The sequence below is a fragment of the Nematocida major genome (genome assembly GCF_021653875.1).
Source record: "Nematocida major strain JUm2507 chromosome Unknown 2439, whole genome shotgun sequence".
NCBI lineage: Eukaryota > Fungi > Microsporidia > Nematocida > Nematocida major.
Window position 1 is genome coordinate 40,309 of NW_025952945.1, and position 12,301 is coordinate 52,609.

Here is a 12,301-nt window from a genome sequence, read left to right on the forward strand (position 1 = left end):
TGGTTTGTCGAGCCCAACTCTAAAGCGCCGCTGGAGGGAAAAGCCGCTTCAGAAGCTTTTGTTTTGGCGCAGCCGCGGGAGAGTTTCAGCCCAAACGGATGTGCTAGACTTTGTGAAGCAGCTTGCTTTTCCTGCCCACGGCTCAGAAGGACTGTGCCCACGCTACAGCACAAAGAGCAGAGTTAAGCACACTATAGCATCTGCCAGGACGGGGGCTCTTTTATGTCTGATAGCCCCTTCAGCACACTGGATTTTGTAACTGCGCCTCCCAGCGCCCGCTGCTATAGCACGCTTAACTCTGCTATTCTGCGGGCTTGCTATTGATTTCCTGCAGCATATGCAGCGGCTGTGAGCACGCCCATTGCTATACTTGCGCCAATGGGATTGCTATTAGAAGTTGAGTCGCTTAGCACGGGCTGGGGCTTCTTTTTCAACGCCTTCTCTTCGCGGCATGTTTTGTTGCACAGGTTAGTATAATGCATTTGAATCAAGTTCTGGGTCCTTCTGTTCATTTCGATCTGTTTAGTCATCACAGCAGAGATGTTGTATACTTCAACCAAAAAGTAATAAATATCCAGCGGCTTTCCAGGAGCCTTTTCTATGCTCACATTCGGGTTATTTCTTGGAGCATAATCTAGCATATTTAATAACGTTTCCAGCCGACTCAGATCTGTGCGCAAACTACTTTCTGGGTTATTCAAAACGTAATCCATGCTTTCCTGGATGCTTTCTTCCGAGCTATTTGAAAGAAGCAGCTGGCTTGACGCGTGGTTCTGGTTTTCTCTGCAGTCTCCACTAATCGTGCAAGTTCGAAGGACGTCAATAATGGAAGAGTCTTCTAGACGCATGGCAGAGTTATCGAGACGTATTAAGTTTGTGGGGTCTTTCTCACCAGAATATGCCCTTTCGAAGGCTTTACTTATGTCGCTGAATGCTTTTATCAGGCCGTCTAACGAGTAGCACTGCGCTCTGAGCTGAACCGCAAGAGTCTTATAGGATATTTCAGTGGTTCCGTCTATAATCATATTTCTTATTTCCGTATATCTATAAAAGGCAAAAGAAATGGTGTTAAAAACTTCCTCTCGCAACGCGTCGTACAGAATGGCCCCTGTTACTAGGCAATCCATCTTTTCTTGCTCGGTCATGTGGTTGGAACCTGCCGCTTCTATACAGAACTTTGTTAGCATTCTGTTTAGATTTTCGTGGTATTTTATGATTTCATTGTGCCTTTCTGTTTCCTCAGTGTGTAGTGTATATATTTCGGACTCGTTCATATTGGTTAAAAAGTCGTTTATATATACCTCTTGGTATTTGGGGACAATGCTGGGTAGCGGTTTGTTGTAGATCTCGCTGGAAAGGCTGCATCCAAGTTGCGATATTTCCTGGTTATGGTTATATTTCATATTGCTGACTCTGGAAAAGGCACAGTCAAACCCGCTGCTCCCAGTTCCCATTGCATTTCTCATGGCACGTCCGTTTAGAATCTGATACGATAACTGCGTTTTTTCCATGCCATTAACATTTGAGTATTTTGTTTCGTATATGTGGGCAGCTTTCTCCATAGGTTGAGTTTGCAAACATGTATCCAGAAAACTTATCTCTCCTCGGCCTAAGACTTTTGCACATATATATCTGCTTTTGGTCGCACCGGCCAAAACAAGTATAGAGACAACTATCAATGAAATTACAAGAATGAAGGGCCTGTATATATTCATGCGGCTGAATTTCTAAATTCTATTTATACTTTTGTTAGATGATAACTGATTTTGCGATTTGCAGCAAATCATTGGCTATCGCCACATTTAGATCTGTGCATGGCATACTTTGACAGTGTGTGACTTATGCCTGGGCGCGCAAGCACGCAAGTGCGTTCGAGGGCTTTCTCTGCTGTGCTGGTTGAGCAAGGCAGCCGAATGCTTGGCGCTTTTGCACATACTGCGCCCGAATAGCTCTGAGTAGAAGGCCAGCGCATAAATATTCTTTCTTTCTCTTTTTTTATGCTTACAATAATATGCAACCACAGCAAAAGACACCACATACTGGCGTTTGTGCTTGCAAAGATATTCAAGGGCGTAGAGTCGGTGTACTCCAACGAGGACGAGGAAGGGTTTTTCAACTATAGCTCGTTGGGCGACCTTCTGGAGCGCATCCCTGAGTTTTCAGTTGATTCTATGGAGTATCTTGGAACCTGGAAAGTGGGCATGGCATATGCTGAAGTAATTGAAAAGGCGAAGTTTCTGGAGGAAACCAACCTGGGCGCCCTTCAGAAAACGCAGAAAATTCTTCTGTTTTTCCTGCTGTACTCTGAGATGATATTCGTAAACCTTTTGAAGTCTAAGAAGCTGAAAGACATGCCCAACGTAAGCGCGTTCTATGCGGAGCAGCTAAAAGAGGCCAGCGAGCTTATCAAGGCGTACGACAGGCAGAAGAAGCAGGACACAAAGCCTGAAGACCAGGCGTCCTTCGACATTGGCCTGCCTGCTGGATACAAAGTTGTCACGCGGTTCCCGCCAGAGCCAAGCGGCTACATGCACATAGGCCATGCGAAGGCTGCTCTGCTGAACCAGTACTTCGCAGAAACGTACAACGGAAGCATGATTGTGCGAATGGACGACACCAACCCGTCGAAGGAGAAGGAGGAGTACGAGAGAACGATCATGGAGGACATATCCATGCTGGGAATAACCGAGTACAAAACAACCCGAACAAGCGACCACTTCGGGCGGCTTTTTGAGCTTGCAAAAGAGATGATACGCAGCGGGCTGGCATACTGCGACAATACCCCAGTTGAGCAGATGCGAATGGAAAGAGACAAGGGAATACCCTCGGCAAACAGAAACACGTCCCCGGAGACAAATTTGGAGATATTCAACAAAATGGCCACAACTGCCGAGGGCGACGCCTTCTGCCTGCGCGCCAAGATCGATATGGAAAACCTGAACAAGGCCATGCGAGACCCTGTCATCTACAGAGTCAACCTGATCCCGCACCACTACACAGGCACAACGTACAGAGTCTACCCAACGTACGACTTCGCCTGCCCGGTGGTGGACAGTCTCGAGGGAATCACCCTGGCCTTGAGAACAAGCGAGTACAGGGACAGGAATGCGCAGTACATGTGGTTTATATCCGCGCTCAAGCTCGACAACAGGCCAATTATTTGGGACTTTTCCAGGCTGAACTTCAAAAAAACCGTGCTGAGCAAAAGGAATCTGAAAGAGCTCGTGGAGAACCATTTGGTCACAGGGTGGAACGACCCGCGCATGCCCACAATTCGGGGAATCACGCGAAAAGGCCTTACAAAACAGGCCCTGAAGGAGTACGTTATTATGCAGGGCCCTTCCAAGAACACGGTCTTCCTGGAGTGGGACAAGCTCTGGTCCATCAACGCGAAAATAGTGGAAAAAACAGCCCGAAAGATTCACGGCGTCGGAAAAGGCGAAATGGCAGAATTGCACATTGTGGCTGACACTGCGCTGCTGAGCAAAGCAGCGGCCAGAAAGGTGACTGAGACCGTCTATGTGGCGGGAGCAGACGTGCAGCGCATGCGTGCAGGGGACACGCTCACTCTCATGGGGCTTGGAACTTTCATAGTTTCGCAGGAGGCTCCGCTTTCTGTGAAGCCGCACGACGTACCTCCAAAGGAGACGAAGGCCCGGCTCACGTGGATACCGTGCGAGACCGTTGAGGCCCGCGCGTTCGAGTATGGAGATCTGATCACCGTGGACAAGATGGATGAAAGGCCCATAACTGAGGTTTTTAACAGTAACTCCGTGGCAGAAAAGACTCTGCTCTGTGACGAAAGAGCTTTGCTCGCTAAGCAGGGAGACTTCGTGCAGATTGAGAAGATGGGAATATACATTGTGGACTCCCTGCAGCCGCTCGTTCTGAACCTGGTCCCAGCGACAAAGCAGCAGAACAGGAAAAAACCCGCCCAGACAGATGCTGGGCCTGCAAAGAGCAGCGAAGTGCCCAGGAAGGGCAAGTAGGCATGCTGTGCACTGATATATCCAGCAGAAATAGAGCGTGCTTGCTATGAATAAATTGCCCCTGGCTTTTCATAACAACCCAACGCCAGCCCGTGCTTTGGGCTGGGTTTTCTGTGAATTTTCTGCGAATTTTCTGCGAATTTGTTTATTTTCGGGCGGAATATTCACGTGTATGCGCAGCGCATTTATGCGGATACTTTTTGTTTTATATTTTATTTAAATGGCAGAAGGAAGAGAGCTCGAATTGCTTATTTCCCACCTTAGAAATGTGCCTATCAGTGAAGAGCCGGATAAGTACACAGACATGCTGGAAAGCATACGATCACACCCGCACAAGGCAGAGATAATAGATAGTGTTCTTAGGAATGTAGACAACAACACGGTGTTTCTTAGCGTGATTCCCGCGTACCTGAGGAGTGAAGCCTCGGATGCAAGCCCTTCTATTCTACTAAAAATAATAGAGAAAAGCCGGAGCGTGTGCATAGAGTCGCAGTGCAACTTCGACATGCTGTGCCCTCTTTTGTTTGCGTGCCTCTCTGAGAGAAAGCTGCTAATAGAGGTTAAGAGCGCGGTGTTTAAGATATTTGAGGAAACGGCATTTGACGCTCGCACTGTGCGCAGCGCGGCCTTGGTAATGCTGCAGCACGAGCACACCACAAACATCCTCACCGAGGTCATACTGTACATAAGCGCAATGCACAAAATGTCGGAGGAGAGGCGCGCAGAGGGCGGCGAAGAGATGCTTTCTGGAATACTGGAGTACCTGCTCGTGGAGAGCGAAGCCAGCAAGAGCACGGGCCTGCAGAAGAATTACAGCAGCTTGATTCTTAAAGTGGGCGAGTCTATTCGCATGCAGGGCGTGTTTGACCTTATTGAGCCGCTCACGCAGAGCATCACTTCAGAGGTCCAGTGCATACGCAACTCTGCGATAGAGTCTGCCGTCTTGGTGTGCCGAACTTTGAAGGGGCAGATCGAGCAGGACCGGAAGGGCGAGAAGGAGCTTTTTACGGTGCTTTCTGCTGTTATAGAGAGAGCGTCGGATGTGAGCCCCTTTTGCAGGAGCAGGGCCGTCCACTCCCTCACAGACATTCTCTGCAACCATGGGATACTGGAGGATCTGAAAGGCCCTGTGTATGCGGCCATGCAGGAGCGGATTATGGACAAAACGCAAATAGTCCGGAGAAAGGCCATTTTGTTCTTTAAGCGCGCAGTTGAGACACATCCGTACGCCTTGGATGGGGGGACCCTATCCGCAGACAGAATACAGAAGCACAAAAGCACAGACGCAAAATACTACGAAAGTGCAATGAGCTTCTACCAGGCAATACACGCAAGCGTTGAAAACATAAAGAGGCTGATCCATGCAGGAAGCAAGGGAGAAATAACCGAAATCATCCAGTACATCTCACTGTGCTACTCGTACGGCATAGAGAATGCGCTGGAGGTGTTCCCCAGCCTGTTTTTGTTCTCGTGGCAGAGGCTCACACTCGACGGAAGAAACACGGCGGACACGCTCTCGGAGGAGCTCAGAAGAATGGCAGACGGAAGCTCCAAGCGGCTCATAGACTTAATGCTGCACTTCGACTCGGACACGCTCGCATACGAAGGAATAATTAGAGAGCTCACTCTGAGGGGGATCCTGGGAATCGAGGCAGTGAACACGCTTTTCTACAGAATCGACGCGCAGGAGAACATTGCATGCCTGCGGCTGCTCAGACGAATATCCGCCACGGACAGGTCGGTCACAGAGAGCGCACTCCCCCGCATCCACAGCATTCTTGCGCGAAGCGAAAACATACCGGTCATAAGCGAGTGCGTGCGCATTTTGGGAAATCTTGACTACAGGCTGGGAAACACGTCGGAAACCATCCAGGCCATTGTAAAGTCGCTCGAGCGGGTGGACGAGGCCAATCTTGAGCTTCTTCAGGCAATCATAGACACCGGGTACTTGGTCAGCACAGACCCAGACTCACTTGCCGTGGACGTCCTGGGCGCGCTTGTCCACAGGGAGATGCGGGTGCCCGTGATATTTGCCGTGGGGCACATCGCGATTAAAGAGGCTGTGCACCTGGAGAGGGTGGAGGCGGCGTGGAGCTATCACAGCAAGCACACGCCTGCAAACCCGGCCAAGAAGCACAGAGACAGCGTGTCGTGCCCGGAGATCAGAGAAAGAAGGCTGAGCGTGGGCTCGAGAAAAAACAGCATGAAGAACACCACAGAGGAGCAGGAGGAGATGGCAGATAGAGTATTCTTCAGCAAAGAGCACGAGATCATATTCGGAGAAGAGTCCGTTCTGAAAAGCTTCCTGAACGTCGTGGTATGTGGGCTCGGCAGCTCGGAGGCGCTGGTTAAGAAGATCTCGCTTATATCCCTGGGGAAGATTATGAGCGTAAGCAGCGAGTGCAGCACCCGCTTTATGCCACAGGTGGTGCAGATGCTTTCCGACGAAGAGAGTGAGGTACAGGTGATTGCGCTGGTCATTATATCGGACTCGGTCATGGCGTTCAGCAGCTTGGTAAAGAGCGCAGGCGCCAGCCTGTTTTTGCCGCTGAGATCTGACTCCGAGGAAGTGAGAATGACGGCGCTCGTTCTTATACGGCACCTTCTGAGAAGCGGCATGATAAAGGTGAAGGACAACTACTGGAGCCTTTCTCTGCTGCTCCTGGAAGAGAGCACAATCCGGGCAACTGCGCAGAAGCTTTTTGAGGAGGCTTCGGAGCGAGAAACTCCCATGAAGATTATATGCGAGGTCATAAAGTCGTACCTAATTGAGAAGGGCGCGGCAGAGGCGGAAGGCGCCGGAGAGCCTGGCGATGAGCACCAGCAGCTGGTTCTTGTGGTCAAGTCGCTCCTGAAAATTTCAGGCGTGGCAGACCTCCCCAGGAAGTTGTGCGAGTGGGCGGCCTCTAAGAATGACGCAGCAGTGAATGCGGCCTGCTCCGCTGTAGTAGAAGAGGTTTCTAAGGCAAGCGTGCCAGCATAACCCGAAAAGGGCAAGCCCAAATAAGTTGGCAGAAGAGTCCTGAAGTAAATAAAGCATAAGAGTAGGCACAGAGTTTATGGCCCATTTCTCCAGAGCCCACGGTTTATATGCGGAAGCACATGCGGCAGCGCTCTTTGCAGATTTGATGCACTTTCTGCGCGCATAGCATCTATTGCATCGAGCTGAAGATGCGCGCAGAGTTTGCCTGCGCTGTTCTTGGCTCTATATCAGCCGCATTCCTGGGCGCTGGCACTTGCTTATAATAATTTATTTTTGTGGCGCATATGGGCATAGAAGACATAGAGAGAGCGCTTCTGGGCGCATTGGAAAGTGCAGAGACAGTTTGCACTGTGGATATAGAGGGCGACTACACTTCCGTGATAGGGGCCGTTAAAAGGCTGGAGTCCTTTAACAAAGTGTGCAGCACGCCGGTGCAGCACGACGACGTATACCCAACAGAAGAAGGCGCTGAGGTGCTGAAGTATGGGTCTGCCGAGTATATAGTGTATTTAGCTGTTGAGACGCCGCTGAGCAACGAGCAGATAGAGAGTGCCCTTTCGCAGAAAGACCAGTTTAAAGGCCAGAGCCCAAAAGAAATCGCAGACTTTGTAAAGAAGGGGAAAAACAATGGGCTGAAAGCAAAAATTCTCAGAATGTGCGAGAACAAGGTGTGCAGAGGCGTGGATTCGGCAACTGATGCGACCAGGGATCTTATGGGCAGCCTGAAGGCCCTAAAGAAGGAAGAAGTTTCTGAGCTGAAGAAGAGAAAGCTGGTGACCCACAAGAAAATAACGCACTACACGCTTACCAAAGGCAGCGCATACGGAGTCAATGCGGCATCGGTCAGCGACATAACAGCAGACATGCTTGCGAGCATGGAGGGCCTAAGCCTAAAAAAGTACAACTTTAACATCATCACAGCGCCGTCAAAGTATGCCGGCGCTTTGCACCCGCTCTCTCTGGAAAGGGAAAAGGTGAAGTCGATTTTCCTGCAGATGGGGTTTCAGGAAATGGATGCAGGAAAGTACGTGGAGTCGTCGTTCTGGAACTTTGACGCACTGTTCCAGCCGCAGAGACACCCCGCCAGGAACGAGCAGGACACGTTTTTCTTGGCGGACCCTGCTGAGTGCGCAGACCCAGAGCCTGCGTATCTCGAGAGAGTCAGAACCGTCCACACAGTCGGCGGATACGGGTCTGCAGGGTACAACGCCCCGTGGAGCGTGGAGGAGTCCCGGAAAAACGTTCTGAGAACGCACACAACGGCCGTTACAACTAGGCTGCTGTACAAGCTCGCGCAGGAAATGCAGGCCAGCGGCTCCGAGAGCGCAAACTACTCCAGGAAGTACTTTTCCATTGACAGAGTGTTCAGAAATGAGTCTCTGGACGCCACACACCTGGCAGAGTTTCACCAGGTGGAGGGCATCATTATGGGGAAAGGCTTGACCATTTCCCACCTGATGGGGTACATGGAAGAGTTCTTCAAAAAGCTGGGGATCAGCAGGATCAAGTACAAGCCTGCATACAACCCATACACCGAGCCTAGCATGGAGGTGTTTGGCTACCACGAAGAGATGAAGAGGTGGATGGAAATAGGAAACTCGGGAATATTTAGGCCCGAGATGCTTTTGCCGATGGGGTACCCAGAAGACGTGCGCGTGATCGGATGGGGAATATCTTTGGAGCGGCCTGTCATGATAGGGAGAAAGATAAACAACATACGAGACCTTGTGGGGCATAAGGTGGATATGTCTTTCATCCGAAACGGTCTGGCCGGGTAGGCATGCCTCAGCGCCCCACGCAGCCCAAATAAACATATTTAAATGAGTAAATGCGACAGTGTGTAAGTTGCAGCATGGCTGTATTCCTGCAGGGCAGTCTGTGTTTATTGATGTCTTCCTGCTGAGCTATGCTCTTCTCCAGGAAACACCCAAAAGGGCTTGGTCTTGCGGGGTGGGGGCTATTTCGCGCTTTTTGTCTATTTTGTATATGGAGCTGTCCTCGGCCATAATAAGTATTTCTTCGCCTCCTGCAAAAACATCCAGAATGTCCTTGCACAGCGGCACGCGCACAACAGGCTGAATGTACGTGTCGCCTCCGTACACAGTCAGTGTGCCTTCTTCCACCGTCAGAAAAGAGTCTAGCGACACCATCCGGACTGTCTCGGAGTGGACTTTTTGGAACAGCTCGAGCCTGCCCGCCACTTTCCCCTCTACTACGGACAGCATGTAAACAGCGCCAACCGACAAATGCACAAGCACTGTGCTTCTGCTTGCTGTGTTATACACGGAAAGCGCGCGTATAGGGAATGCAAACGATATGCGCCCCGAGTCCAGCACAAGAGAAAACCCGTCGGAGTACACATATCCGGTATGCAGCAGATGGAAATTGCCAATACTGCGCCCCCTTGCAACGACGCTCCCGTTCCAGCGCACTGCCACCATGCCTTCCTCCTTTTCAAGAAGCACCGGGCTGTGCTGCATGTTCATGTTCGGCGAGTCAAGCGCCCACAGCGTCTGCCCTTTGTCTATGGCCAGCGCCTGCGCGCGCAGCGCTTTGTTTTTGCCGACTGAGTATACAGTGTGTCCTGCAGAATGCTCTATGACCACGTCTTTTCTGAACTTTCTAACGGATTTAATGCCCTCGGGCGCAGAGAGTGTGGACTTTGCATCGAGCTGCCAGGCGTACTCTTGCACTGAAAAGCGGCTCTTGTACAGCAAAACCAAAATAGACCCGGTGTGGGTGGAGAACGCGTAGAAGCCCGTTAGGTTGTGGGCGTTGATAGGCCCAACGCTTCGTGCATATTCCATGCCTCCGCCATGAACTGCAAATATTTTGACTTCTCCCGTGTTTGTAACTCTGTGCATGTATCCGCCGAATGTGTACGTGTGCATATAGCTTGCTATGGAAATAGGTGTCAGCGCGCCCGTGCCATCACCGTGTGTCTGGACCGGCATATCCTCAGGCCTGGGCGCGCTTTTAGTGCTGATTTTGTATCGGCTTCCGTCTCGGTGTATATAGTACGTTCCTGCGCTGCACTTTATGCACAGCCCAGAGGAGGTTTCCGACAGGTCTGGGCTGTCTCCCGACATAAGCTCCCGATGGAAGGAGATTCTGGCATGCTCTATGGAGCTGCTGGTTACCTGGAGAATGTTCCTTTTGTCTAAAAAGACTGTTTTAATGTGCTCTGCGCGCGCAGTGCCTTCTGGAGGGCTTTCTGAAACTCGAAACCCGAGCTCGTCGCACGCCATGCATTGCAGGCCCCCAGAAGTGGACACGCAAACAACAGACACCTCTTCCCTGCGGGATATGCTCTGTATTCCAGCCTTTCCCGGGCTGTGCAGTTTGAAGACCGCCCCGTGATCGGCATTGTACAGATGGTGCAGCGTGCCCCCGTGCTTGAGAAGGCGCACAAGGATGTACTCTTGCACTGCCATGGCCCAGACAATTCTTTCGTGCGGTATCTCTTCTACGTGCGAAATTCCGTCTCGGCTGTACTGGTAAAGGCGCATCTCGTTGGCAAGCACAACGATGACTCTCCTGCATATAGACACAGCCAGTATCCTCGAAGGAACAGGCACCATGCCTTTGACAATCCCGTTCACATAAAACGCGAAAGAGTGCTCCAAAGACTCAGCAGAGTAGACCGTGCCATCTATATTTATTTCTGGAACGCCCGCTACAAGGCACTCCAGCATGTTTACGCGCATATTTTTGTGCTGGAAGCAGAATATAAAAATGGCCTGCTACAAAGCGCAATTGCAGAGTGGGAAAAATATATAAGTGCTCAATTTATTCTCATATGGCCTGCACAGTCTGAGTCTGCTCTGGATGCTTGCTGCGGGCGCTTTTCGGCGTTGCTTCTGTACACTTCCATCGCCTGCCTTTGAAAGACCTCCGGGCCTAGCATAAGTATTCTGTGGGCTTCTTTGTTTAGAGGGTCTTCAGTCGGAACATCGTACAAAATGGCAGATAGCCCAAATATTACCATTTGTATGCCTTGCTCTATGCTCCAGTCCTCTCTGGTTATGTTTAGACAAACTCTTCCTATGCTGTCTATGGAAGGATGCAGTATTTTCATCTGGCAGACGGCCTTTGGGGGGCTGAATGGGTAGTTTTGCGGTATGTTTATGCTGAATGTATACGTGTGCCCTTCAAAGTACCCACTCTGCGGCGTGACTGTGTACTCTACCGTAGACACGTCGTTGCATACTCTTAGCGTGGCTGTTTCGTTGGCGTGGAGAAGCAGCCCCGTGCACTCTACTTCCGCCCGCAGCACAGCAAGTGGCTTCTTTCTCATGTTTTTTGGGCTATATTTTTCTCAACTTATTCATGACTTTGCTGGCGCTCTCTGTGGACTTTGTGTTTGTGTCTGTTATGTCTTTAATAAGGGGCATCTGGTTGTCTATCTCCTTTTGCTGCACTGCAAGCTTGCTCTTTAGACTCCTAAGCCCATTTCTTATATTCACAAGGACACTGTTTGTGCTTTGCTCTGTCGGGTGCTCCTCCAGTGTGGTGGGCTCGTACGGCTCCAAGGGGGCCATGTCTGGCGGCGTGCTGGGGGTGTAGGTGTTGCTGGGCTTGGACTTTGTCTTGAAAATGCCTTTTATTTCATCTCCTATTTTGTCCCCGATTACTATAAGCTTTCCTGCCCTCTTCATCTTAACCGCCAATGTGTTGCCTTTCTCCAAGTTGCTGTGCACCAGGTTGGACTCTTCTCTTATTGCCTCAAGCCTTTCCCGTTGCTGGCATATCATCTGCATGGTCTTGTCGGTTGTTCGGAATATGGAGTTTAGCGTCTTCTGCGCCTCCAGCGAGGTCTTGTAGTTTATAGATTCTACCTCCTGCAGATATTCTTCCTGGGTCTTTGTTTTCTTCGCGAACTTCTTCATGAATGTAAAACATTTCCATCTATTTAGTTTTAAATGGTAATACACACTATAGATACGGGGTAGTTTGCGGCCCCAAGTCTTTCGGCGCTTGAAATAAAACAATTACTTATTTATTTACGCGCATGCCAGGCCTATATCCCTGAGTAAGAGGCAGTTTTTGGTTTGTCGAGCCCAACTCTAAAGCGCCGCTGGAGGGAAAAGGCCGCTTCTGAAGCTTTTGTTTTGGCGCAGCCGCAGGGGAGTTTCAGCCCAAACGGATGTGCCAGACTTTGTGAAGCAGCTTGCTTTTTCTGCCCACGGCTCAGAAGGATTGTGCCCACGCTACAGCATAAATCTCTGCCTTTGCATGGAAATAGACGGAACTGCCATTCTGCAGCTTTGCGCCCATTCTGTTACATATATGTGTTTTCTCTTGCAGTAAAACATGCGCTGCTTTTGTG

General features: G+C 50.3%; 7 protein-coding genes across 7 annotated transcripts; 3 read left to right on the forward strand and 4 right to left on the reverse strand.

The window, feature by feature from the left end:
* Positions 1–317: 317 nt before the first annotated feature.
* NEMAJ01_1698 (uncharacterized protein) lies at positions 318–1,715 on the reverse strand (the record flags this gene model as incomplete). Its single annotated transcript, XM_047915536.1, has 1 exon — positions 318–1,715. The coding sequence occupies one exon, from the start codon at positions 1,713–1,715 to the stop codon at positions 318–320; it is 1,398 nt and encodes a 465-aa protein (XP_047771493.1).
* Positions 1,716–1,997: 282 nt separating this feature from the next.
* On the forward strand, positions 1,998–3,989 carry NEMAJ01_1699 (glutamyl-tRNA synthetase; the record flags this gene model as incomplete). The annotated part of the gene is made up of 1 exon (XM_047915537.1): positions 1,998–3,989. The coding sequence occupies one exon, from the start codon at positions 1,998–2,000 to the stop codon at positions 3,987–3,989; it is 1,992 nt and encodes a 663-aa protein (XP_047771494.1).
* A 220-nt stretch (positions 3,990–4,209) lies between these two features.
* On the forward strand, positions 4,210–6,972 carry NEMAJ01_1700 (uncharacterized protein; the record flags this gene model as incomplete). Its single annotated transcript, XM_047915538.1, has 1 exon — positions 4,210–6,972. One exon carries the CDS (start codon positions 4,210–4,212, stop codon positions 6,970–6,972), a length of 2,763 nt encoding a protein of 920 aa, XP_047771495.1.
* A 284-nt stretch (positions 6,973–7,256) lies between these two features.
* NEMAJ01_1701 (phenylalanyl-tRNA synthetase alpha chain) lies at positions 7,257–8,750 on the forward strand (the record flags this gene model as incomplete). The annotated part of the gene is made up of 1 exon (XM_047915539.1): positions 7,257–8,750. The coding sequence occupies one exon, from the start codon at positions 7,257–7,259 to the stop codon at positions 8,748–8,750; it is 1,494 nt and encodes a 497-aa protein (XP_047771496.1).
* Positions 8,751–8,876: 126 nt separating this feature from the next.
* Positions 8,877–10,679, reverse strand: NEMAJ01_1702 (uncharacterized protein; the record flags this gene model as incomplete). The annotated part of the gene is made up of 1 exon (XM_047915540.1): positions 8,877–10,679. One exon carries the CDS (start codon positions 10,677–10,679, stop codon positions 8,877–8,879), a length of 1,803 nt encoding a protein of 600 aa, XP_047771497.1.
* Positions 10,680–10,756: 77 nt separating this feature from the next.
* NEMAJ01_1703 (ubiquitin-conjugating enzyme E2 M) lies at positions 10,757–11,269 on the reverse strand (the record flags this gene model as incomplete). The annotated part of the gene is made up of 1 exon (XM_047915541.1): positions 10,757–11,269. The coding sequence occupies one exon, from the start codon at positions 11,267–11,269 to the stop codon at positions 10,757–10,759; it is 513 nt and encodes a 170-aa protein (XP_047771498.1).
* A 10-nt stretch (positions 11,270–11,279) lies between these two features.
* On the reverse strand, positions 11,280–11,861 carry NEMAJ01_1704 (uncharacterized protein; the record flags this gene model as incomplete). Its single annotated transcript, XM_047915542.1, has 1 exon — positions 11,280–11,861. The coding sequence occupies one exon, from the start codon at positions 11,859–11,861 to the stop codon at positions 11,280–11,282; it is 582 nt and encodes a 193-aa protein (XP_047771499.1).
* Between the last annotated feature and the right edge of the window lie 440 nt (positions 11,862–12,301).